Source organism: Vigna umbellata, chromosome 5, assembly GCF_029865625.1.
Source record: "Vigna umbellata cultivar VRB3 chromosome 5, Vumbellata_1.0, whole genome shotgun sequence".
Classification (NCBI taxonomy): Eukaryota; Viridiplantae; Streptophyta; class Magnoliopsida; order Fabales; family Fabaceae; genus Vigna; species Vigna umbellata.
The window spans coordinates 46,031,928-46,059,553 of NC_142169.1; the positions used below are offsets into that span (position 1 = coordinate 46,031,928).

Below are 27,626 nucleotides of genomic sequence, written 5' to 3' on the forward strand. Positions count from 1 at the left end.
AAATCCAGTGTTTCACGAGAGGACTAAACATATAGAAATTGATTGTCATTTTGTTCGTGAAAAGTTGTTGACCAAAGAAATATGTACTGAGTTTATTGGGTCAAATGATCAACTCGCAGATGTATTGACCAAATCATTAAGGGGTCCTCGGATTGAGTTTATTTGTTCCAAGCTTGGTACATACAATTTGTATGCTCCAACTTGAGGGGGAGTGTTAGGATATTTATCCTATTTTATCATCATTATAGTGTGTCAAGGGTTACCCTATTTATCATGATTATATTGTGTCTAGGATTACCCTATTTATCATGATTATATTGTGTCTAGGGTTACCCTATTTATCATGTACTTGTGTATCAATTTATTCTAATAAATAGAAGATTGTGAGAGGGATCAATTAAGCCCTCAAGAATTATTTCTTTTCAATCTTAAGTTGGTATCAGAGCGGGTCGATCCCGCTCTGGTTTCTGTCTCGTAATATATATCTGTCCGGCGCCACAGTTCTTCGTCGCCCGCCACTGCCCGCCGCTGCCTGCCGCCGGCCACCGTCAACCGTCAACCGTCGGCCACCGTCTTCCGTCGCCAGCCACCGTCCGGCCACCGTCGTCCGTCGCCGGCCGCCGGCCGCCGCCCACCGTTGCCGGCCACCGTCGTCCATCACTGTCACAGTTTCCTTCGTCTAAACCCTTAGGGTTTTCTTGTTCCTTGCTAGTACTATTGTCTTCTTCAAAAATGGCGTCTGGCAGTACTCTTTCCTTCTCTGGAAGTCCATCAATTACCTCCGAGAAGCTAAATGGAAAAAATTATCTATCATGGTCTGCTGCCGTTGAAATGTGGTTCCTTGGCCAAGGGCATTATGACCACCTTGAGCGAGATGGAAGCCATGTGCCTACTGAAAAAGCTGATCAGTGGAAACAAGCAGATTTCCAGTTGTGTGCCTTGTTATGGCAATCAGTGGAACCCAAACTTTTTGTATCTTTGAGGGCTTTCAAAACTTGTCACTCCTTTTGGAAGAAAGCCCAAAGCATTTATGCCAACGATATTCAACGTCTCTATGACACTACGAACAAGCTTGCATCTCTTAAAATGGCAGACCATGATATGGTGTCCTTCATGGCTGAAGCCCAATCTGCTGTCGAAGAACTTAGGATGTTTTTGGAAGTAGATCCATTAGAGGATATCAAAAAGAAACTAGACAAATTTTACATGGTGTTGGTCCTTCGTGCCCTACATCCCGATTTTGATCATCTCAGAGATCAAATTCTAACTAGTCATGAGGTCCCCTCTATGGAAACATTGACCACTCGCCTTCTGCGTGTCCCCGTATCTCAAACTCAAGAAGCGCATGAACTAGTGGAACCATCTGTCATGGTTGCCACACGAGGAAGAGGAGGACGTGGCACTAGAGGAGGAGGACGAGGAGGTCGGGGACGTACTCAATGCACATATTGTAAAAGAATGGGTCATACTCAAGAGAATTGCTACTCCTTACATGGTTTCCCTTCCAAAACCGCCAATATTTCGAAGACTGAAACTTCCACTTCGAAAACTGAAACCTCCACTTCTATGTTTTCTGAGGAAGAATATCAAGAGTATTTAAGGTTAAAGTCTAACAGCTTGGCACAACCATCTCAATCTCCCAATACATCAACAGCCTGCGTTTCTCAATCTATGGAATGTCAAAATTCATGAGTAATTGACTCAGGTGCTTCTGATCACATTTCTGGTAATACCTCTTTGTTCTCATCTATTTCCTTTCGAGAAAAACCTCATTTCATAACCCTTGACACACTATAATGATGATAAAATAGGATAAATATCCTAACAATCCCTTCAGAGTTGTCAAGCGTTTATCAACCTAGGAGATTGCAGACAAACATAGAAAAAAGGGTCGTAGAGTGCAAACCAATTACTAACTATGAAAGGGGTTTGATGGGATACTATAGGAGATTTTTCAGAATTAGAAAGTTGAGGCATGGACTTAAACCTCTCAAAATATCTAGATGGTGTGTGACATTTGTTGTAATTAGAGAAAATATCTATAGAATCTTCTTAATTAGAGAAAATATCTACAGAATCTTCCTAATTAAAGAAAACATTTGTAGGATCTTTTAGATTATTTTTTACTATATTGTTTCCTTATTTATTTTTTTAGAAGATTAGATTGCTACAAATAGAGGTAAAGAGAATGTAATTCATATGATTGAAAATAATAAAGTCACTCTCTTTTTCAAGTTGGTATCAGAGCTCCCGAGCTTAGGAGCTCCGTTTCCGCTGCAACAGTACCTACCATCGTCGTTGTCCAATATCCTATCATTTATGACTCTTGATATGAAAGCTTACAAGGAGGAACTCGAGCGCATGAAAGCAATGGTTGAATTAATGAGTAAGCCCTTTGAACCATGTACTATGTCCATGAAAGGTAAGAATTGTCTCAATACTATTGGCCATGTGTCTCAAGGTATATGGATTCTTGATTCAGGAGCAATTGATCATATGACTCCTCTTCGTGTGTCCTTCAACTCATACGGTAAAACAAATAGAGAACAACTTATTACAGTTGCGAATGGTCAGGGTATACCTATATGCAACCCTGGGAATATAATTTTGGACTCATCTATTGTATTAAAGGATGTTTTACATGTTCCACAATTAGCCAACAGTCTTGTCTCTGTGAAAAAACTCACAAAGATTTAAATTGTTGTTAGGTTCCTGAGTTGGAGACCTAACTAAGACAACCCAATCACACACACAAACAAGAATTAACACTGTAAAAGGAATGGGTTTCTGTACTGATATTGAAAGAAGGTACACAGGTAGCGTTAATGGAGGCCTAATCCTCCTCTTAACCCTAGCGGAGGCCTAATCCCCCTTAACAAGGTCCAAGACCTGTTTACAAATAGTAAAAATGATTCCCCCCTTCCAGAATTACCCAAAAGGTATATTTATACTCTCTCTCCCTCTAACAGCCTAACAAACTTCCCTGTTCTTCTTTACTCCTCTGCCTTCTATCCTAAACCCATTACCCATAATGCCCTATCACCCTGTATCCTAACAATTGTTCAGTAACATTTTTCTCAACTTATTATGTTTTTCAAGATCTTGCCACGGAGAAGACGATTTTAAGGAACAAAGTGGATTGTATCACTTGGAGTCTAATGACCAAAGCAAACCAAAAATTATGAGTCAACAAGTTACATCTAAGACGTGGGCAAATTCTCAAATATGATTACATTATAAAAGGCTTGAGCATCCTTCATTCAATCTTATCCAGTCCTTATTTCCTCATTTGTTTACCAAAGAGTCTGTTAAGTCTTTTAATTGTGATATTTGCCAATTGTCAAAACACCATTGTGCATCTTATCCTATTAGTAATAAAAAAGTACTTCTCCATTTGATATAATTCACTTTGGGTACCTATAGTAGAATCTATTTTCGGTGTCAAATGATTTGTTACCTTTATTGAATATTGTACCGGTGTCACGTAGATATACCTTTCTAAAAATAAATCAGAAGTTTTCCAAATTTCTATTAATTCTTTCCATCTTGTCCAAAATCAATTTGGAGAAAATATCAAAAGAATCAGGTCTAATAATGGTACTGAATATGTAAATCATAAATTTTTCAATTTTGTCTCATAATGGTATTGTTCATGAATTAACATGTGTAAACACCCCTCAACAAAACAGTTGCAGAAAGAAAGAATCGTCATCTTTTTGAAGTAACTAGAGCTCTTCTTTTTCAAATGTTTGTTCCAAAAAATTACTAGGGAGAAGCTATGTTAACTACCACATATCTCATTAAACGATTACCCCCCTTATCTTAAATGGCATTTGTCCAATAAAATCTCTATTGTCTTTTGTTCCTTCTTCCCCCCTCAACTAATCTAGCTTTTCTTTTGTTCCTTCTTCCCCCCTCACAACTAATCTACCTTTTCTTGCTACCTTCGTGAAGGGTTTTTATCACCATGCAAGATATTATTAGTCCTATTCAATTATTTACGATATTTTAATAATTGTATGGAGTGACAATTGTAGTACTATCCGCTCTCTCACATATACAACATTTCATCCCTAAGCTACCTTGCATTTTCTCATACTTGCCTAATGATCCAGCATTACTAAGTTTACTCTTAAAACAGCAAGCTTAATATATATACTTATAGCATCATGTCCAAGGCAAATTTTATTAAGTAAATGTAATAATACTAATATGACAATCAATTTAGTGCCTTGGACGAACACCATAGTCTGGCCAATCTGCTAGTCAGTTTAATACAGAAATTTTAGCAATCAAAGAAATTGATCAAGTGAGGTATTGCAACTAACCAATCTGACAGTAGACTTTTGGCCATTTGGAAGTGTTATGGTATGCGGTCCAATTCCATGGCAGCATTCGTGGCAAATTGTGTGGGTAAAGAATGATTCAAAATCTACATGTTCTTGTTGCTCCTCTGCAACACAGGCAGCAGCTATAGGAAGAAGAATATGCTTGAACCTGTTAAGAATTGACAGGTTCTCCCAAGATAAATAATCCATTTAGAAAAAGATGTAACGAAAACATGCAATTCATAATTGTAAATGGTAACTTCAACAAACTATAAATTTCATGGCCGGAAATATTACTTTGCCTCTGAAACATTCTTAAGCATGACCATTGATGTTCCCCGGTCTTTTACAATACTATCATCATTTGGTAGATTGAATGCAAGAGTTTGCGGTCCCTTCACATCCTGAAATAATTCATAAGTTTAAAATTTCCGGTTTTAAGCACAAATATCCAATTAAAATGGAGAAAAATGGCTTTGGAATATTATCAGAAAAGATATGGAAAACATCGTCCAGCATAATAACTGCTTAAACCAGATATTATCGACTGTATTGTTAACCCATTGAAATTCAACAAGAACTCCACAGTTACTGCCAGAACTGAAAACTCAGAAGCATCTTTTTACTTCTGTTACACCCACACTAAAACACACACACAGAGACTCAAACAATATTCAAATATTCCTAACACTTACCCCAGCATTATATAGAAGTTGGATAACCCGGATAGGAGCTGCCGACACATCTTTTGATTTGTATGCACTATCCATAGGGAGATTTTGCTCCAGAAGCTTAATAGGTAGAAATATTTGAGAATTAAGGTGTCAAATACACTTAATTTTAGAAAAAATAAAAGTTACAAAACTAACTCAATGAAATGCTTCAAGTATATACCTGCAGATTATCCCCAAAGAGTTTCAATTGAGCTGTTGCTTCATCGTCCTTGATTCCAATAAATGCTTCAAAGGTAGCCTAAAAGAATTGAAAAGCACTTATTGATTCATTAATTCAAAGTTAGCGTCATTTGTCATTTCAAGTGGGATGCCGAAAATTTTCCAGTAAATTTAGACATTCAAATAATTTATATTCTTTATTCATGATAGTATAGAAGAATTTAGAGATTCAATCCAGAACATCACATCCGTATTCAATAGACAGTTTCTCTTTAAAGAATCATTCATTTACTTGTTAGATGAACAAGGCCATGTTTTTCTTATACCTCTTCTACATTTTTGAGCCAAATAAGTCAATAAAAACCCTTGGAACCTTAAAGAAAAATTTCTTCATTCTTTGAACCTCAAGCATATTGATAAATCCCTCACCTCCTTACCTTGAGTTGAGTAGAGCATTCATTTTTGGTTGAAGAGAATTGTATAAAGTTTGGGGAGTTCATTCTATAAGGGAATATTGAGAAAAACAAAAAGAAAAAAATGAAGAAAGAAGAAAAAGTTAAAGAAAAAGAGTTTCATGAAAGAAAGTTGGAAATTGGTTATACTTGAACTGAAGCAAAAAAGATAAATATATTTTCATGATTTGAATTGTTTACTCTCTTAGATCAAGGCACTTTGTTATCCAGAAAAACCATGTTTCTTTCTTTTCTTAGCCCAGCCACAATACAAGCCATGAAAGTTCTTGTGATGCTAATTTGCTTATGAATGTGTTTATTTTTGTTGAAACGAAGGGCAAAGTTGATTTGTGTGACATTATGATGGTAGAGTGAATGAAACACGTCCTTATACACTAATGAGCTTGAGAGAAACACTTCTTTGGTGAGGAATGGTTCCATGCATTTCATGAAAGCATTTTGCCATGTTTGGTGCTCCCTCGTAAAACCTTTGCATTTGTCTTGTAATCTCTAATGTATAAGCACCATAATTGAAGCTTGATTTGTGTACGCTGCATTATCTCTTGAGTGGTTTTTCTATGATGAGTAAACATGATTGATTTAATAGTCTTGAGTGAAACTATTTTCTTGAGTTGTTAAACCATTATAGTTGAGCTGTTTTATCAAGACCAAGTTACCTTTTGCTTAAGGACAATCAAACTTGTAAGTTTGGGGGAATTGATAATCCTAATTCTTACCATTATTTAAGTGCATTTTTAGTAGCAAATTCAGCTCTGCTTTAGCTTATTACTTGCTTAAATCCTCTCTTTATCTTATTCTTGTATTTATTTATATTGTTGGTTACACTTGTGCAAATATGATAAAAATCCCCTCTTTTGATAGCTATATTGATGATAGGAAGATCGTCAGCAATATTGAAGAACCCTGGATTCAGAGAAACAAACAAATCTGCACAACTTGGGGAATTGATGAAAGCCCAGAGAGACCACCGTTGAGCACCACTCCCTAGTGTTGAGTGCTACCCCTTGATGCTGAATCCAGAGAGTCCAGTGTTGAGCGCTCCAATCCAACACTAAGCGGCTGATACTAGTGAATAGGGCGTTGAGCGCCAGAATCCCAACGCTGAGTGCCAACTATGTTGATGTGGTAGAAGTAGGATGTTGGAATTAATAATTCTCTCGTTCATACTTTTGAAACAATACATAGGTGTTTAAAAAGAAAATAACCATTGTCTAATTAAGGTAAAAAATCTCCTGAAATAAAGTCTCTAAATCAAGAGATATGTACCCAATAATACCTAATCTTAATAAAAGGAAATATGCCCAATATTAACTAATCTTAATCCCTTAATTTTAGGGATTACACATAATTGATATATTAACTGGGTAATAAATTCACATATTCTGACAATAGTTACTGGCGATAGTAGAATTTCCCATATCTCTAGAAAAACAACTAGTCGTTGAATATAGCCTATACCCACTACTACCCTTGTTCATGCTCAATGTTCCCCCCTTTGACATAATTTTTATTTTTTCCCTCAACCATCTAAGCCTACATCATCAATTCAACAAGATTGTTGGGTTCATATAACTCCACTTCCTTTTTAATGTCTTCTTTCAAGCCATTAAAAAATATACTTGTTCAACACCATGCAAGAATTCCACATATTGTTCAAATTGCTTCAAGAATCCCATTTTGTGTTAATCCAATTAAGATTTCGAAAGGATCTTTTAACATATTGGGTTGAAACATTCTTACCACTGAAACTTTGAAACCTTCCAACGTGTGATTTGCCTTAATGTCTCCCACCACTAAAACCACTTTATCGCCTTTCCTTCTATGAGAAATAGAGAAGATCGGGAGAAAATATCCATTGTGTATTTAGCATACACATAGGGTAGTTTATTTCTATTGTAAGATATGGGTCAATGCCCTTAATAACAGAAACACACATCTTAACATCTAACACTCCCCCTCAAGCTGAAGCATATAAATCATATGTTCCAAGCTTGTTACAAAGATAATCAATTCTAGGTCCTCGTAAGGACTTAGTGAATATGTCTGCCAACTGGTTGCTTGAGTTAACAAACTCAGTCTTGATATCTCCGGATATGATTTTTTCTCGAATGAAATGACAATCAACTTCAATGTGTTTGGTTCTCTCATGGAAGACAGGGTTAGAGCTAATATGAAGAGCAGCTTGATTATCACATATAAGTATCATGTGAGTGACATCTCCAAATTTCAATTCACTAAGCCATTGTTTAAGCCACACAAGCTCGCAAGTAGCTGATGCCATAGCTCTATATTCTGCTTCTGCACTGGACCTTGCCTCAACACTTTGCTTCTTACTTTTCCAAGATATCAGGTTGCTACCAATAGAGACACAATATCCAGAAGTAGACCTCCTATCAGAAGGGGAACCAGCCCAATCAGCATCTGAATAACAAACGATTTTTGTATCGTTGTTAGGGCCATATAGCAAACCTTTTCCAGGTGATCTTTTAATATACTTCAGTATGCGAACAACTGCATCCCAATGGTCTTCACATGGGGAGTTTAGAAATTGACTCACCACACTAACTGCGAAGGAAATGTCAGGACGCGTAACAATAAGATAGTTTAATTTACCAACTAGTCTTCTGTACCGTTCAGGATCTGAGAAAGGCTCCCCCTGATTTGGTAGGAGTTTGATGTTAGGGTCCATAGGTGTCTCAACAGATTTACAGTTCATTAACCCTGTTTCCTCCAAGATGTCTAACGCATAGTTCCTCTGAGATATGACAATACCATCATTGGATTGTGCTACTTCAATACCCAAAAAGTACCGGAGTTTGCCAAGATCTTTGGTTTGAAAATGATGACAAAGGTGTTGTTTCATCTGAGAGATGCCAAGATAGTCGCTTCCTGTGAGAACAATATCATCGACATACACTATTAAGTAGATACATCCAGCACTCGAGTGGCGATAGAACACTGAATGATCCGCTTCACTGCGAGACATACCAAATTGTTGAACAACACAACTGAATTTACCAAACCAGGCCCGAGGAGACTGTTTTAGGCCATATAAGGATTTGCGAAGACGACATACCAATCCAGATGACTCCCCCTGAGCAACAAAGCCAGGCGGTCGCTCCATCTAAATTTCTTCATGCAAATCACCATTGAGGAAAGCATTTTTGACATCAAGTTGGTAAAGAGGCCATTGTCGAAGAGCGGCCATGGCAATGAATAGGCGAACAGAGGTCATTTTTGCCACTGGAGAAAAAGTATCACCATAATCCAAACCAAAAATCTGTGTGTAGCCTTTGGCAACCAGTCGAGCTTTCAGACGATCAATGGTGCCATCAGGACCAACCTTGATAGCATACACCCACCTGCAACCAACAACAGACTTTCCGGATGGTAATTGGACAAGCTCCCAAGTTCCACTTTCCTGTAAAGCAGTTAATTCATCCATCATAGCTTGACGCCAACCAGGATAAGTTAAGGCATCACCCACAGATTTGGGAATTGACACAGAAGAAATGGATGAGAGACAAGTACAAAAAGATGGAGATAATCTGTGGTAATTAAGTACAGTATAATGGGGGGAAGGGTTACGGGTAGAACGTATACCTTTACGGAGGGCAATAGGCAAGTCAGACTCAGTTGCTGGAGCCGGAGTAGACACATGAGGCGGCACCGGAAGTGAGTCATGAGGGAGACAATTACGGCGACTATAAACCTGAAGGGTGGAGGTGAAGGATGATCCTGTGGTGAATGAGAGTCTAAAGAAGGAGAAGACAAAATGGGCGGAGCATCACCAGGAGGATCACAGATAAGAGGAATATCAACAGTAACAGGGAGAGGTACAGAACTAGAAGATAGATGTGAAAAGTAAAAAGAAGACTCATCAAAAGTGACATCAGCAGAGATAAAATGACGATTGAGGGAAGGGGAAAAACACTTATAGCCCTTTTGTGACCGTGGAAATCCTAAGAAGACACATTTGTGAGACCTAGGAGATAACTTATCAAGACCAGGACTAAAATCATGAACAAAACATGTAGACCCAAAAACTCGAAGAGGTAATGGATGCAGAGGGTCTTGAGGAAATAAGATAGAATGAGGGATTTTGTTATCTAGAACGGAAGATGGCATGCGGTTGATAAGATAACATGCTGTGAGAACTGCATCACCCCAAAAATGTGAGGGTACTTGACCACGAATCAGAAGTGTGCAAGTTGTTTCAATAAGGTGTCTATTCTTGTGCTCAGCCACCCCATTTTGTTGAGGAGTATAAGCACATGAGGTTTGGTGAAGAATGCCATGAAAAGCCATAAACTGTTTAAACGGTTGAGAAAGGTATTCACGGCCATTATCACTACGTAAATTTCGAATAGAAACCCCAAACTGTGTTTTTATTTCATGGAAAAAAGATTAGAAAATAGAAAACAACTCAGAACGATTCTTCATTAAAAACAACCAAGTACATCTGGAATAGTCATCAATAAAGGTAACAAAATACTGAAAACCTAAAATGGACTTAACACGACTAGGTCCCCAAATGCCAGAATGAACCAATGAAAAAGGGGACGACGCCCGTTGTGAGACACTACGAGGAAAGGAACTACGAGTATGCCATGAGATGAAGGGAGACCCAGGGACATAAAGTACATGATCAATGGATATGGATGGAAAAATATTAACAGTACCAATACCATGAGATGAGACTCTAGACCCATCAGCCATTGTTACACATTGTTACCGAGGGTAAATTATCCGGACATGACAAGGAAGAAAACAAGGACTTGTTACCAGTGATATGATCGGTGGCGCCTGAGTCAAGGACCCAAGGTTCGAGGAAGTGAGTTAGACCAACAAAAGGTGTACCTGTACGTGCAACAGATGCAGATGTAGTGGAACCAGAGTGTTGATGATCCTCATACCATCTGAGAAATTCGTTAAAGATTGCAGGTTTGTCTACGGTATTGGATGAAGTAGGATGGTCTGCAGGCGGTGATCGGAGAGGTGGACCAGAATTTGCCATTGCTACAGGTCGAGGAGGACGTCCATGGAGAGCATAACATCTATCAATCTTGTGGCCTAACTTGCCATAATGGTCACATTTTGGACGTCCTTTACTTGGCTTGCGAGACCGACTTCGATCATCACGTTGAGCAGCCATAACAGAGGAATCATCACTATGAGGGGATGTCTCAGTGACGGGTTTGCTCGGTATACGCAAAAGAGCAGAACAAGTAGAAGTAAAGTTGGGTATGACAGGAGAACCCAAAATCTGATCACAGACATGAGAAACATCATCGGAGAGTCCGTATAATGCCAACAACATGAAGAACTTTGATCGTTGTTTCAATTCTTCAGCAGGAGTGGAAGCAGGAGGTAATATATCATTAAAGTCATGAAGAAGGGCATTAATTTTACCAAAATATTCTCCCATGGGACCAGGATTGCGCAGACCAATAACAGTTAATAGGTCCTGACAAACACCATAAAGACGTTGAGTGTCATTTGTGTATAACAACTTTGCTTGTACCCATACTTCTGAACATGTTTCATAGGATCGAAACATTTGTTTCAGTGAGGAGTGAATGGTGGACTTTATAACAATGCATAACTGAGCATCAATTTTCATCCAGCGGGAAGTGTCATCTATGGGAGCAGTAGTCACATTTTGAGTAAGATGATCTAAGTACCCCTGACTCTTCAACCAAAGTTTGATGTCGGACGCCCATGTTGCATAATTTGTGCCATCTAACTTGTCAATGGACAACTGTACATTCACATAATTGGTATATATTGAGGGATCAGAAGATGAGCCACCAATAGAGGTGTTTATAGACGAGGAAGACGCCATAGAGAGGGAGAAACCCTAAAAATTCAAAGTGCTCCGATTGACGCAACGACCACAGATCCAGAAAGAGGGCGAGGAGGCGATCACGGCGGTGCTGATCGGCGGCGGAAAGCTCCGGCGACGCGCCGACACGCGCGGCGGCAGCGGCGACTCTTGCGGCGGCGCGTGGAGGCACGTGGGTGCTCCGTTCGCCGCGATCTCCGTACCACGGTGGTCGCCCGGCCGAGACGATTCCGATGGTGTGGTCGCCGGTCGATTCTGGAACTCCGGCGACGGCGGCGGCGGCGGCGACTGCGACGACAGCGGCAGTGATGGGTGCCGGAGACCGTGGAGTTGACTGGAACTATTCCTGTGCTCTAGATACCATATGAGAAATAGAGAAGATTGGGAGAAAATATCCCTTGTGTATTTAGCATACACATAGGGTAGTTTATTTATATTGTAAGATATGGGCCAATGCCCTTAATACAGAATAGACTAAGCCCAAATAACAGAAACACACATCTTAACATCTAACACCTTCCAAAGAAATCATGATCACTTGCATTCTTTCCTTTAAACGAAAATACCGCTCCAGCCTATTTGTCCAACCATAAGCTTCTTCACCTACAAAAACAAGAATATCATGTTTCCTCCGCAATGAGAGTGTGGTTGCCACCTGATGGTTTCTTGCCACCTGATGGTTTCTTGCCACATATCTTTTCTACAACAACAATGAGGCCTCTTATCAAATCTTCTGATCTTTGTAACTACTCATGCTGCTCATTTTCAGCCTTTTCTCTGTCATGAACAAATTCTTGCAACATTCTTTCCAACCCATCCATTCTTGTATTCACCATACCCCTTAAAATGCACCAGTGCTAAGATCAGGGCTCTAAATACCAATTAATAAAACTAATATTAAAAAGAAAAGTTAAGTTGTATTGATCTCTATACTCTAATTCCCATACCAATTTAGTACAATACAATTGAGGTTATTAGAGAGAACCCCACTCTCCAAAATCCTTCTTAATAATCCCCAAAAACTGTCCTTTCTCCTCACTCGTATGACTATTTATAATAGTCTGTTACATATGTTTAATTACAACTCTTTTCCTTTTTTTGTACAATACAGCAAAGCTATCATGTACTTTCTAAGAGAGGGTGTATTGTGATAATAATCAAGCAACTCTACACATTGCCTCTAACCTTATGTTTCACGAAAAAGAAAAATACTTAGAAACTGATTGTCATTTTGTTCAAGAAAAGTCATTAGCCAAGGAAATTCTTACCAAATTTGTTTGGTCTAAAGATCAACTTGCATATATTTTGAAAAAATTCTTGAGAAGACTTCGAATTCAATTTATGTTTCAAGGTTAATACATACAATCTTTATGCTCCAACTTGAGGGAGTGATAGAATAATTTATATTATCTTCTGAACAAGTATGTAAAAGTTTTTCGTTGTACCTATTTGTCATTTAGTGTCCTAGGAGTAAATTTTATTTTTGTTTCGTTTTCTATCTCTTGTACTTTTGTTGCAAGATACAACATCTCTACCTCCTCTCTCTTTATCTATACATACATGTGTGTGTGAATCTAAAGAGATATCTAAGTGAGACATCTCAAGTAACTTTTCACATATTATTTCCCATGTAATAGTAATATGGTATAATTTTTAGAATTGTTATATCTATGATTTGATTATAATAAGGACATACGATATAATTTGATTGGGAAATATTGCACCAAATACTTCCCACTATTAGATACTGATTTTTTTCTCTTACTATTGCATCTCTTCTTCATCATAAACAAAAATGCTTATCTGTACCTGATAGGAATGGAAATAATCAGAAGGCATGTAAAGATTATTATAGAAGGAAAAATAAAGAGTGCAGTGGAATAATAAATGAAGAGGTGGAAGTGATGCGGCAGGACAAATGAATCCGTTTTTTCCGAATGAGATTTCGTCTATATAATTGGACCAATCAGATTCTTTCAAGGACACCTTTTTTCTTAAGAACTGAGTTATAAACGAGTGTCAGCTCATGTGAAAGGAGAGAACTCCTTTGTATGTATTTTCTGTTTTTCTTAAGCAGTAAAGACAGCACCAACACTAGTTTTAATCATTAGTGCTTTGAGTTTCTTTTTTCCTTGTTTCTTTCTTTTATCTTTTGTTCAATTATCCTAACAGTACCGATACACAAAAATCCATTATATTATTTCTCAGTTTCTCTCTCCTTGACACGGTAGTAGTCGTGACTTGTTTCGTCATTAATCCTTTTAGAAAGAGGGAAGAACTTTTGCAATATGAAAAAACCATCTAAGTCAAATATATTCGTAGGACCATAACTGTATACGCTGCACAAAGAAGCCTCATTGGAATTACCTTATATCCAAAAAGTTTATCCTCATAAGTTTCATATGGCCCAATAGTAACATCCAACTTAGAGTCCTGCAAGAAAACAGAAAGATACAATTTTTTTATCCTAAAATTTATCACTATCAAAACACATTACAGTAAGAATACTAACATTCAAAATTTAGAGAAACATTACTAAAATCGCTCACTGGTAAAAAAGCCTATCCGTAAGCATAATTTTTCAAGTAATTTGGTTGGGTGTAAGACCATTTAATAAGTAAAGGCCAAAATTTCATAATTCTTTTTTAATGTCTCCTTTACTCCAGATAGAACAAATTATTTTGTCAAATTCAGATTCAAAATGATCCCCAAGTGACATTTTTTTTAGCAGCCCCAAAATTTCCAAGTTTTATGTCTTGCTGATTTGCACGACACAACTAAAAACAGAACCATGCCCTCACATTTATTAAATCAATTTGGCAATAAGTTAAAACTATGCAAGATTAATAGTATTTGTTCACACAAAAAATAAAAATTATCACCTTCTACATAAATAAATCTTTGGATTTAGTCAGATAGGGGCAATTAAGATAAAAGACGTGATGTTTTCTATTTTGTTTTGCAAAGGAAACTAACCAAATTCTGTACAGGAGAAAATGGAAATAACTCAGGGTGACAAGTGGAACAACAAATATTATAACATTATCATCAAAGTAGAGTAGTGAGATCATGTCTGCATGCATGACTAAGAATCCACACACGTGAACTGGTGGAACCTTGAAAAAATTAACATTCTTCAAATAAACTCTCATTTGCATTGATGAAGTTAACAATATAGATACATTGAATTTTAGTTATAGAATATTTGAATACTGGAGTTATTTTTTTATGCATGAGAGCAACTACATGCTATGAGTATTATTCACCGGTCTCACCAACTTAGCTAGGACTTAATTTATAATGGTGGTAGCACAAAAATAAATGAAAGGATATGACTAACCAATTCCAACCAGGCTATATCTGAGTCATAATAATTATTTGAAAGGAAAGCATCAGCCTTGCTATGTAGCAGCCTCTTCAAACTACAACAGGAAGGAATGAGTTAACCAAGTTACACCCACTTCATGCGGCCACACATAATAAAAAGCTCAAAGAACAGTAAAAGAGTAAAATAAAGTAATTCATAGTATTGTTCAGTGATACCGATATTGAATAATGGAAAATATCAAAGACCCTAAAAAGCAATACAATATATACATATAGATTATTTAATAAAAGAATACAAAACTACAATTGTAATGAAATAATAATAAAAGAGACCATAACCAATAATATTACTTGGCTCTCAAACAAACAACTCATTATGGCACTATCAACGTGTGAAGCCGAGTATGTGGCAGCATCCTTGAGTGTCCGGCATGCAATATGGCTTAGAAACCTATTACGGAATTTGGAAATAATGCAAGAAGAGAAGGTGCTAATCCGAGTAGAAAACATATTGACGTTCGTTTTCATTTATCCTCATTTTATCCTTTCTCGGAAGCGTGGAATCCAAACACATAGGAAGCAAGGAACAAATAGCTGATATATTCACGAAACCATTGCCTATTGTTCCAGGAGTACAAGAAGTTAATCGGGATGAAGGAAGAAAGAATTTAAGTTTATGGAGGAATTGTTAGATAAACATAAATTAAGAAAAGGATTTATTTGTAATTTTGAGAGAGTTTTTATTTTTTCTTTTGTTATATTTTCATTTAGCTGCAGTTGTACGATCAACATAAAAAGGAAAAACAGAAGGCTCCTAAAAACTCCACTCTAAAAAGCCCACTAGAAAATACATTACATTTCAACACTTTGTTTTACTTGTAACATAGAAAGATTAATTCATATGACTATCCATCGAATATTTTGTGGACCCACTGTCTGTCCGTGACATATTTCTTTTCAGAAGTCGTTTTCCTTTCTGATATTCAGAATCCTCTCATCATTGTGTCCTTTCTTCTAGTGTTTTCTGCCTTATTCCTCTGCCAGCATTCCAAACGGTGACCCCACTATCAGAGTCGCTCGGTCAAAGCAACCATTGTGCTGCCAGACTCGTGGTAGACAGAGCACCCACGGCCTTCACAGTGTTAGTTTATGTTTCAGTAGTGATATATTAGACAGACCAGCCTTAGGTACGACCTTTAGAAGCTCTACTGGAGATGGTTCCAGTTTTTTTTGTTATTGATTATCATCTATGTCAACATATTATGGTTCCTCTTGAAGCTTTTTGTTTTTCTCATGCACACCAACTTTGGTGATTTACCTCTTTGATTATTTCATTAGTATTCAGCTCTTTTGGCTTGGATTTGATGGTTTTAGCTTCTGTGTCATGGTAGTTAAGCATATATTTGTCTCTGGAATGTAGAATCTGCCGAGTGGTGGTTATGGTTAAGCCTTGAGTTGTGTTTCTTCTTGGTTGTTAAGCATTCCTTGCCTAATTGGCAAGTGATAGTTCCTTCCAATAGTCAAATTCTTGATGGAGAGAATATTGCAGAGACACTCGAATAAGTTCAAAACAACCTAGATGGAAGTTGAGAACTTCTATGAATTATGCACCTCAGCCATTGTCACTTTATTCATCATGTTATTTAGTCGATTTATTTCCAGCCTGTTTCATTGTATTTCACTTTGGTTTGAAATTTGAATTGTTCCATACCAAGTTTGGAAGTGTAGTGCACATCTTCCAGCTTGCAGCGGGTTGTTGAGATATAAAATGGTTATAGTTTGTTGAATCAGTTAGAAAATTAGTTGGGAGATTAGTGGTTTAGATTAGCCATATAATTCTCATTATACTCTTATTAAAATTATTTTTATTCGTTATCAATACAATTTTATTTTCAGTTTTATATATTTCTCCCAATTTCCTCCTTTGAATCATGTTTTCTAACATATAGCATAGAGAAGAACAATGAGCGCTTACTCATGAGAATATGGACAGAAAACATTACCTTGGTGAGTCGGTAATGTCTCCAGCTTTATGCAGTAAATCGGCAGCTTTTACAAGAAGAGGTTGGTATTCTTCGGAGTAAGGAACTATATATAGATCATGAGAACTTCCTTTACTAGCAGACTGATGAGAATCTAAAATAAATTCACTGTGCCTTTTAATAACACTGAAGAATCCTGTTGCCTTTTTCTGTTCATCCTTTTCTAGACTGTCCTTCCATAAATCAAACTCCTGCAAGATAAAACTGTATTCATTTTCAAATTTGCAAATGATTTCTTTTAACAGCATATACTTGGTGCAATATACCATTTTGTCCATGTCGGGTGGATAGAAATTAGCGCAAGCAGGTTTCGATACCGGAAATGCTGCTCTGTATTCCACACCCTTCCAATCTCTGACTGTCCTAGTCGCGTTAGAGAACAACCTTATTGCTGAATCTGCAGTTGTCAAGAATGCCACATCTTCATCAAGGCTAGACCTGTCAACAATTAATAGATTATAATTATACAACAAGTATGAACATAAAAGAGACATTTTACAATAAGTAGGTTCCTCCGTTCTACTCTGAAAATTAAATGAACACAATTTGCAGTGTTCAAGGCAGATGCATGTTTACATATCTGTCAAGAACACTGTCCGATCCTAGCAATTTCATGTCAAAACTTATCTTGGATGGTAAAAGAGAGCCTTAGATTAAGAAAACAAATTAAACTTAAAACTAAAGTAACAGCAAATGAGCCAACTAAGTCCAGGAAGGCATAAAATAATGCCAAAGTCTGTCTACATGTCTACTATAGAAAACATTAAGTAGGCAGACTGAATTATCAAGAAAACACTTACCATGGGCTCTTGTTAATCTGATAATAGGACCATTTCAACTTATTTAACTCTGATGAATCAGCATACTCCTTCAACCAATCACTAAGAGCTGGATTACTGTACCATGACTGACAGTAAAATAAATAGATAAACTTTAGCAATGTACACTGTCATGTGAACATATCCATATTCCTAGTTCTACTCTACCAGTTACAGTTAAAATATTAGAATAACTTTTGGAGCAAGAAATAAGTTACCCGTGAAATTTCATAACATTATTAACAAAACTTAGGTATCAAGCATGCTGCATGACACGTAATGACTTGCATATGAAAAATTTTGCATGGACAAAAGATTAACAGTCAATTTACCATTAAATTTTACATACCTCATGAGCATTAATATTGAACATATAGCATAAAACAAATAGAGACAATATACAAAAACAAACGAATACAAACACAGTATAAAGGATTGTAAACACAACCTGTAGAAGAAATATTTCATCCATAACAGCTGCAGCCTTCACAACCAAACCCAGAGCCTTTCTGTCCAAATCTGAAAGCCCAGATAACTGCCAGAATGAAACATTAAACTTATTTTAAGGTTAACTACGAACCCCAAATTTTGGGACAAAGTCAACTGATAATGTTATTAAAAATCCAAGGGAGAATAAACTTAACCAATAATGATATCATTGCCTTTGTTGAAAAGTGAACTTTAAGACTAACTCAACTTCACAAAAACCAGCTTATAAGATGATATTTGCACTCACTTATATACTATAAATTGAACTTATTTATAGTCGATATGGCACTTCCAACACTCCCTCACGCCGACACATACATCTCGAACGTGGCATTAGACATAAATGGATGATCCAATAGCGGCAAAACAACAAGCTCCGCTCCGATGGACTTTAACTCATGGCTTTGATACCATGTTGGGGAGTTGGTTTTCAGTCTAACTCACCTTATAGAACTGGCTTGTGAGGTGAGGTTTGCACTCACTTATATATTGTAAATAGGTCTTATATCTAATTGATAAGGGACTTCCAACAACCTTCAACATTTATAGAAACATGTTGGCAACACTCTCTAACACACTCTTCCTAAAACACCCCTAGTAATGGTTGATACTTCTAATTAATTTATTTGGGGTTAAATATGCTTTTAGTCCCTCAACTATCAAGCAATTTTAGTTTTAGTCCCTCCTTCAAACTTTGGTACACTTTGATCCTTATCCTTAAGGAAACTATAATTTTTCGTCTTCCAAAACAAACGCCGTTAAATTTAATCTGATGTGGCTAACGGTGTGCAAGGAAATCAAGGGGAGCCCAATAGTGGGTGGCACAATAGACCCAAATCTCGACAAAGATAGACTATGAATTGCTCTAATATTGGTATGAATTGCTCTAATATTTGACTCTGATATCATATAAAGGTAGTGGAATTTAAACCTAGTGGAATTTAAACATAATGCAACCGTACTAAACCAAATCAATATTGGTGACTTGGGCCCAATTACTAGAAGCATGGCAAGAAAGCTTCAAGAAGAATTTGAAGACCCATCCAAGGATTCTAAAGTGCTCTTCCTCAAGTTCAATTGGCAGCTATTGGACTAAGGACAGCCCACCCAAGCTCATGAAGATGGGAAGCCTCCTTAGTTTCTAAAGACATGTGGCGCTCAGTGCCCTCTGCCTGGTGTCCAGTGGCAATATAGGAGCCTTTATTTCGAGCACATGTACTTTGTGCTTCTCTTCGAGTTTTGGAAGCCTTCCTAGGAAGTAAATTTAAAGTAAGCCTTGCACCCCCACTTATATACTATGATTGAGTCATATTTCTAGTTGATGTGAGATCTCTAGCAACAAGCAAAATCAAGGAAGTCATACTTTATTTGTAAAGCACTTCATTACAAGTAAACTCACTATACTACCAATCTATGTGGATGATACAATTATTGCATAAGATAAAATAGAGAAAGTGCCTTTTAAGGAAAAGAGGCTGCTTATTCCAAAAATCAAGTATTTCCATGGAATAGAGGTTGCCTATTCCAAAAAAAGGAAATTTTCATCTCCCAAAGAAAACACTTTTTTAAAGTTTTCTTATTTCGAAAACACTTTTTTAAGTTTAACCAAACTTTCTCAAACTAAGATGCATTTGCATTCGAGGAGAAAATATTAGAAATACAATATTTTAACAGTATAGTTTTCAAATTGACAAGACGGAATGGGGGAGACAAATAGCTAAAAGTAGACAGATACAGGTCAGTAAAATTAATACGAGAACCAAAAACAGATGAAAATAAAAACAACCTCTGCACTAAGGGAAACAGGAGCATAACGACTTATTTGCTTCTGTAGAGTCAAACTGCGTGCTACAGTGTTTTCCTTGTACCTTAAACAAATATGCAAATGTATGAATACCAAAATAAGTATATAATCAATGTCTGTTTTAAAGATCATGTAGTTGCCTTTGATAGAATATAATCAGAAGTATATTTAAAGTTAAGAAAGCTGAGTTTGGCCATGTGATTCTGCAGTTAAAAGGAAATATACATAGTTTAGTTTGGAATGGATACAATGACGCTTCTTACTACATACTGGTAGGCAATTTTTTGTCTGGCATGAGATGGTAGGCACATTCCATGAATATTCAGTTTTCCCATTCACATTCCATGAATGATTTGGAAGAGGGGCCAATATCAAAATTCTGTCTACATATGCTGTTTTTGTCTATATCTGCAGAGGAATACCCATACTTTTAATGGCCACTATTTACTGGGCCAAGCCAACATCTAAGACTGTGCCTGACCCTAATAAGACAACTTCTAAGCTATGAAAGTACAGACATTCTTGTTACAAGAGTTGTCAAAATGTTAGACACAAACCAAGCAAGTTCAAATAGTTTTGGTTCACTCCCAATTCTTTTATTACCTTATTTTATTTTCTATTTGGAAGGACATCTCCTTCCCTCTGTAGTTGTACCTCGCTTCTTTTCTATTGAATAAATTTTACTTTAAAAATGAAGAAAATAGAAAGACATGGCTAGCTGAACTGGGAGTGAAGTTCTATACTGGTACAAGGAATCAAACAACAACAATAATACTTTTTACGAGAGTTATTGCAGATTGAAAGAGGTTTTGTTTCACATATAAGAATCCTTTATTCAAAACTAATTATAGCACACAAGAGTTGACAAAAACTTAAATTCTAACATACCTCTTTTCGATTACATCAAAGAGTTGACCGTATTCTCCATTTACATCATAGGGGACATAATCTGAATCTTCTTTGGCCAGTAACCTTTTGTATTCTTCATAAAAGATATATTTAACAGCTGAAACCTCCGATTCCTGCCAATGAGAGAAAATCCCCACAAAAAAGATCAGGAAAAATTAAGATAAAAGAAGTCATGCATGCACCAAGAAAGGCATAAAGGACATGAGAGTAATGGAATTAGATTAGCACATCAATTAAATATCTTTTGTCTACAATCAACCATGTAGAGATAGTATATGCTGCCAGCCCATTATTGACTTACAGACAACCACCCTGAGAATTACAATGACATCAATGCATCTAACGGAATTTAATCAACACAAGACATAAAAGAACACAAACAGAAGTGAAAATAATGAAAATATAATCAATAAAGCCACATGACTATGAATGATCTATTGCATAAGTCTTCTTGCATTGTCAAAATTGTTTAAATTGAGTTTCACCAAAGATGTTAAACATTTATGCAACTGATGTTATAAATATTTTTTTCTGGACTAGAATATCATGGAGTTTACTTCTTCTAGCTAACTGCTACCACATATTTAAAAGTAACTTGTTAGGACTTAGAGAGTATAGAAAAGGAGAAAAGGGAAACAGAACACTTAACTGTTAATCAGTTAAGTGAGGGGGCGGGAAAAGGCCTATATATTAGGACCCTTTATTGTTTCAGTTAGCCAGTTGTGTAGTTTGTATGTGTTGACCAGTCTTAGCACCAGGTGGAGGAGGTTAAGCTCCTAAGATACAGTGTATTCTTGATTCATTGTTGTGAATACCATTCATACTATTCCTTCTTTACAAGTTCTTGATTGTTGTGTTTGAGATAGAGAGAGAGCTTGTTAGGAATTCCTTCCCGAATCCCTAACAAAGTGGTCCGACCTGCCGGATCGGAGTGGGGGTGAAGGATCAAGAAGTAATCGAGAAACTGCCGGATTCCCATTTGGAGAGGGGTGTCGGATTCTTGGGGAAAGGAGCGTGATGGAAGGAAGAGACAATTCTTGGGAAAGGAGGATCAGCGAACAGAAAAGGGAGCTAGCAGAATGGAAAAAAAATATGCAAGAAATGCGGCAGGAAACTAGGGAACTCTTGCGAGTTCTTGGAGGAAGGGTGTGGACCCAGGAAAAGGGATTAGAAGGCAGTCCAGGGTCTGTAGATGAAGATCAACATTCTGTTAACGAGAATCAGAGAAGAAGGGAATGCTCGGAGGAGGAACTGGATGAAGACCGAAGAGACGTCCAACCTAACCGGGGAAAAAGGGTAGAACTACCCACTTTCGAAGGGTTTGATCCATTGGGGTGGGTCTCTAAGGCAGAGACGTTCTTCGAGTTGCAAGGGGTGGCAGAGGAGGAAAAGGTGCGCCTAGCTGACATCAGTATGGAGGGGAGCGATGGCTACTAGTTCAGAGCCTGGAAGGAGAAAGCCAAGAATCGTTCTTGGGAAGGTCTGAAGGGGGCAGTGGTGGTGCGATTTGGAGAACGGAACGGGGGTACCATCTTTGAAAGGGTGGCGGCCAGTAAGCAGTCGGGAACCGCTAAAGAATACTTCCCAGCATCGAACGTGAACGATCGTACAGTCAAAACGGTCTACCAGTCATTGGCCGAGCAATCCGAGGCCATAGAAGACCAGTCGTCTTGGGGACGAACAAGCGGTGAGGCGACACGGTCAGAGGCCGAGGCCAATCACCCAGGCCGATCGGGAGCCGCCAAGAGTGTGGGGTCAGTTTGGAATAGGCACGGTCTGCCAGGGAACCAAACAGTATTGGTCATTAAAGAACGAACGGTTGCATGCAGGGGGAGGAGCCAAACAGCATAAAGATATGGAGAAGAGAACCGCACGGTAGAGGACTGTTGGATTCGAACGTGAGAAGACCGGAACCGAACGTGAGGGAACTGCTGGAACCGAACGGTCGAGGACTGCTAGAACCGAACGGGATAGGATTGCCGGATCCGCACGGGAGAGGACTGTCAGACCAGAATGGAAGAGGACGGGAGAAACCGAACGGTCTTATAGCTACAGTAAAAGGCCGAACGGTTTTACACTCAAAACGGTCTCCTAGTCATTTGCCGAACGGTCTTACAATTAGATTCAAAGGCCGAACGGTCTTACAGTCCAAACAACCTCTCAGTAATTGGCCGAACGGCCTTACCATTAGAATGAAGGATGAGGACGGAAAGGTGGATGGAAGAATCAATGCCCGGGAGAGAAGGACAGACTTGGTGAAGAGGTGGACCAGCGAACAAAAGAAGGGTCTTGCCGTTCGTGAGACACCTGCAGAGGGGAGAGAACTTTTTGAAGCTTTGAAAGACATCGAAGACCATTTCCTCACGGCTTATAATTCTGGAAATGAGGTGACCAGAATGTTGGAAGCTAATAAAATCCAAGAAGGATGGAAGTTATTGGAGGAAGAATTGCCACCATCCAAACCTCCAGACCTGAATTGGAGGGCAGTTGCCAAAGGATTCCATTCATATGAGTACACGATGATGAAGCAGATCAAGGAGATCAAATCTCACGTTTCCAACCTTGAGGACAAGGTTGATCTTCAAGGAGGGAGTAATGTTAGGACTTAGAGAGTATAGAAACGGAGAAAAGGGAAACAGAACACTTAACTGTTAATCAGTTAAGTGAGGGGGCGGGAAAAGGCCTATATATTAGGACCCTTTATTGTTTCAGTTAGCCAGTTGTGTAGTTTGTATGTGTTGACCGGTCTTAGCACCAGATGGAGGAGGTTAAGCTCCTAAGATACAGTGTATTCTTGATTCATTGTTGTGAATACCATTCATACTATTCCTTCTTGATTCAAGGTTAAGCTCCTAAGATACAGTGTATTCTTTATAAGTCTTCTTGCATTGTCAAAATTGTTTAATTGAGTTTCACCAAAGATGTTAAACATTTATGCAACTGATGTTATAAATATTTTTTTCTGGACTAGAATATCATGGAGTTTACTTCTTCTAGCTAACTGCTACCACATATTTAAAAGTAACTCCTATGTGCCAAAGAGTTAATTAAAATGAAACAATCAAACAAAAAGAATTATATCCAATATAGTTCACAGATTACTCTAAATTCAATCACTAAGACAGAATTAAAAGACATAAATAGACATTAAACAAGAATAGATACCAAGATATAAATAGACATTAAACAAGAATAGATAGCAAGATATGACCAGAAAAACTCAAGTTCTATTCTATCTCAGTATATAAATCCAGTAATTAGACTCAAATCACGGATTACAGAACAGAAACTTTAAAATAAAACTAAATCATAAAAAATATGCAATGATCACAAATGTCATACCTTTAAACTGAATTCTAGTACTTCTAAAACAAGTTAAATTTGTCAAATAATGAAATGCTATAAAGGCTGGTTCCATAATCAAATAAAGGCCACTTATTATGTCTCTCAATGAGATCTAAAAAGTCCAATTTGAAACAACTTACACATCCTCACCTGAAGTGCAAAGGCTTCCAGAGGTATAGGATCAAGAGTTGTTACCAGATACACATCATTAAATTCGTTATTGATGTATTTTCCATCATTTATGACACTGCATTCCATATTTAAAGATCATATTACTAGTCCACAGATAAAATAGGAGAGAAATACACTCATTGAAGATAAAAATCTTATATGCTACAATAACAGAAACACAAATTAACTTGACAGTCTCCTTCATATGCGGAAGAGACTCCACTATACGTTTAAACAGACCCTCAATTGAAAGGAAAATCAGAGGGTGTTTACTTTTTCTTCCACTTTTAAATTCAGTGCATTTGTTTTCATATTCAGTTTTCAATTTTGTGAGAAGCAAACTAAAAAAGGAAATTTTAAAAATGGAAAACAGCCTAAAAGCAATAGCATTTACGAAATGATAATTATAAAATAATAAAAAATTAAATAAAAATAAAAACAAGACTTTAACTTTTTGCGAAATACAGAAATACATCATATACTACTTACCTGTGCTGGAGGTAAATAAATATCAATTCAAATGCATCCTTGGGGAGGATTACACCCAACTCTTCTTCAAGCTCTCTCCTGAAAAATTAGTCACACAACAACACCAGACTTGATTAGCAGTACAGTCTCTTTCTATTCAACATTCTGAATAATCATACTTTGGTGCAAAATAACCGTAATTTCATGCAATTTGAGAATGCAGGTAGGTCTGATGTTAGAATAAAAAATGTCAACTATGCTTATCTTAATATAGCGGTAACCATTGCTGTGGGAGTATAAATTCATTAATTAGGGATTTTAGTATTATCAATTCTTTTTTAGTTGATTGGCTTCCAAAGCAGATACAATTTAATGGGAACATCCTGAGTGTCTATGGGTTAAGTGTAAACCGATGGAGCGGCCATGGATGGCTTCTTGAGAGGAGCATGTAGTAACATAATTTTGGATTATGGAGCTGCTATAATTGGTTGCTTTTCTATTGGTGAACACCTTTCCTTTTGAGCACGGGAATTTTGCCATTGTGAATGCTATTGAAATTGCTCATCCCAAAAAATGGTAAGTATTTACTACTTTTACTACTGTTCCTGTTGTATAAAAACTGACAAAATCACGAATAGTATTTCCTGAGACGAGTAGTTTTACTGTCCTTAAAAACTTATTCGCAGTGTATTGCACAAGTCTCCCAAAATACTGCCGGAACTTCTCGAATTGTATTCGAAGATCTCAAAACTAGCAAGAAAATTTGATAAGAGTTAATACGTAGGATAAATTTTAGGAAAAGAAAAGAGAAAAAGAATGAAACTAAGAGAATGAGAGAAGAGAATTTTATGATGGATTGGAATGGAGGAAGAGCTCTATTTATAGAGCTAGGGAAGAATAGAAAAAGAAAATGTTTGACCGTTGCATCAGTTAAGGAACGTTGCCAAAAGAAAAGGATCGTTGCACTGATGAACGTTAGGCGACGTCTCTTTTGCAATAATATAATATTATTACAACAGTTCTTTGAAGCCTTTTGAATAGATGACTAAATGTATGGCTCTTAAGGAGATGAGTTTTAAAGTTTCACATGATACAGAAAGGGTAATAGATGTGCAGACTTAATACAGTAGCAACCCGCAGTCAATTTGGTTTAGTTACTCCAGTACCATCAGTCAATTTGATATTAACTCCTAAAACTAGCGCACGTCTAGGATCATGCCTTTCAAAGGTCATGAAAGAGTTGCTTCTATTAAGTAACTAAATTAGCTGCCAAAGACAACATAACTAAACCTACTTGTTCATATCATCAAATACCAAATTGACTTCTCATGTAATGCACACAATACTAGGGGTCGTGATTAGAAAAGCATTTCCTGTTTTGACGTTGTTTTCTATTCTCTGAAATTTACACAGAAAAAAGGTTAAATGAGAAAACAAAACCAAAAGCAATATTCAATTTATATTTCACCGTTTCCTGTTCAGATTCTTAAACACGAAACAATCTGGAAAAAACAGAACAGAACGTTTTCCCCAACGACAAAACAATGTTGTCCAACGAGATTTGAAGTTTAGCATAGTAATACGCCACGACATTTAAAGAAATAGTTTCCTATAGTGATTATCGAGATGAAACTTATTCTCATTTAAAAAAAAAAACAGCAACAGAACGTATTTTCCGGTATGCAAGTCCTGTGCTCTCTCCAACCAAACACGAAACGATCGGTAATTTGACAATGCAGAGTACCTAGCAGTGATTAGCGACGAATCGCCAGCGGATATGTGACCGGCGCTGGAGATGTCCCAAAGATCAGGCCACGAGTCCTTGCACGAGGCGCGGCGTTGGAGGAGCAGCTCCTGCGTCCGCTCCGCGAATAGCCACACGTGAACGGCGCGGTGGTAGTCGCCGTTGCGATGCACATCTCCCCTGAACACAAACGCCCACACACACAAATGCAAGCGTTGTTATTACGCACGCGAATCTGAGGAACTGTGGCGAAGAACGATTGAGTTCGCGATTACCTGGGCTTGGAAACACCGGTTTTGAGACCGGTTTTGGTTAGAACGTCAAGGTGTTCCACTGCTTGCTGCTGCATCTCAGAGTGTTGTTGAATGAAATTCGGAGGTGCCGAGTGTTAGTGAGGGAGTCAACTATAAATCTGCGGAACGTGAAATCGGAACGGAATCAGTAACATGTACTTTTCAATCTTATCATGTCTTATCTTTTCCTTTTTCTCACCTGTCTTCTTATCATTCTGCAATGGTATTATTATATTACTCCATCTTTCTCGAATGATTTTTTTTTTAATAAATAATTTTAATCTGTCATTTTTAAATTTTAAGATAACATAATTTTTATTTTAATTAATTAATATAAAAAGAGAAAATTATTTATGATAAAAATAAAAATACAATGATATATGAGTATTATTGAAATAAAAAAATTAAAATATATTCTTTAGTTTATATTATATAATTTACATTTTTATAAAAGATTAACTTTCCTTTCTTTGTCCGTATTAAGTTATTAATAATGAGAATAAATTAAATATATTGGTAGTACTATTTTAAAAGTCATGAAAATAATGTAAATTAATTATTTTTATTAATGTAAATAATTATGTTAAAGTGTTTTATATCAAGGACAGAAGAAATATAAAAAATATATATACTTAATCTTAATTATAAAAATGATTATTTTTAATATGGGAAACAAC

General features: G+C 37.1%; 2 protein-coding genes across 3 annotated transcripts in view; both read right to left on the reverse strand.

The window, feature by feature from the left end:
• Nucleotides 1–27,146, reverse strand: part of LOC124822312 (nudix hydrolase 3) — a 42,429-nt gene extending 15,283 nt beyond the window's left edge. The window contains exons 1-16 of one of the 2 annotated variants that reach the window (XM_088115259.1): nucleotides 26,932–27,145; nucleotides 26,657–26,836; nucleotides 24,934–25,011; nucleotides 24,424–24,520; nucleotides 20,908–21,041; nucleotides 20,002–20,083; nucleotides 18,175–18,261; nucleotides 17,709–17,815; nucleotides 17,175–17,346; nucleotides 16,870–17,099; nucleotides 14,880–14,961; nucleotides 13,907–13,972; nucleotides 5,223–5,300; nucleotides 5,024–5,119; nucleotides 4,626–4,732; nucleotides 4,329–4,497 (exon numbers count right to left, since the gene is read on the reverse strand). In XM_088115259.1, the coding sequence (XP_087971385.1) occupies nucleotides 4,329–4,497; nucleotides 4,626–4,732; nucleotides 5,024–5,119; nucleotides 5,223–5,300; nucleotides 13,907–13,972; nucleotides 14,880–14,961; nucleotides 16,870–17,099; nucleotides 17,175–17,346; nucleotides 17,709–17,815; nucleotides 18,175–18,261; nucleotides 20,002–20,083; nucleotides 20,908–21,041; nucleotides 24,424–24,520; nucleotides 24,934–25,011; nucleotides 26,657–26,836; nucleotides 26,932–27,005 (1,839 nt within the window). In that variant the 5' untranslated portion in view covers nucleotides 27,006–27,145. Of the gene's footprint in view, nucleotides 1–4,328; nucleotides 4,498–4,625; nucleotides 4,733–5,023; nucleotides 5,120–5,222; nucleotides 5,301–13,906; nucleotides 13,973–14,879; nucleotides 14,962–16,869; nucleotides 17,347–17,708; nucleotides 17,816–18,174; nucleotides 18,262–20,001; nucleotides 20,084–20,907; nucleotides 21,042–24,423; nucleotides 24,521–24,933; nucleotides 25,012–26,656; nucleotides 26,837–26,931 lie in introns of both variants that reach the window. The other variant, XM_088115258.1, reaches the window with a different exon arrangement.
• On the reverse strand, nucleotides 10,110–13,900 carry LOC148198481 (uncharacterized). The gene has a single exon (XM_088115260.1). It carries the CDS (start codon nucleotides 11,537–11,539, stop codon nucleotides 10,406–10,408), a length of 1,134 nt encoding a protein of 377 aa, XP_087971386.1. The 5' UTR covers nucleotides 11,540–13,900; the 3' UTR covers nucleotides 10,110–10,405.
• Nucleotides 27,147–27,626: the final 480 nt, after the last annotated feature.

What these genes read in the sequence shown, in the direction of transcription:
- LOC148198481 (XM_088115260.1), bottom strand. Translation starts at nt 11,539, where the DNA reads ATGGCGTCTTCCTCGTCTATAAACACCTCTATTGGTGGCTCATCTTCT.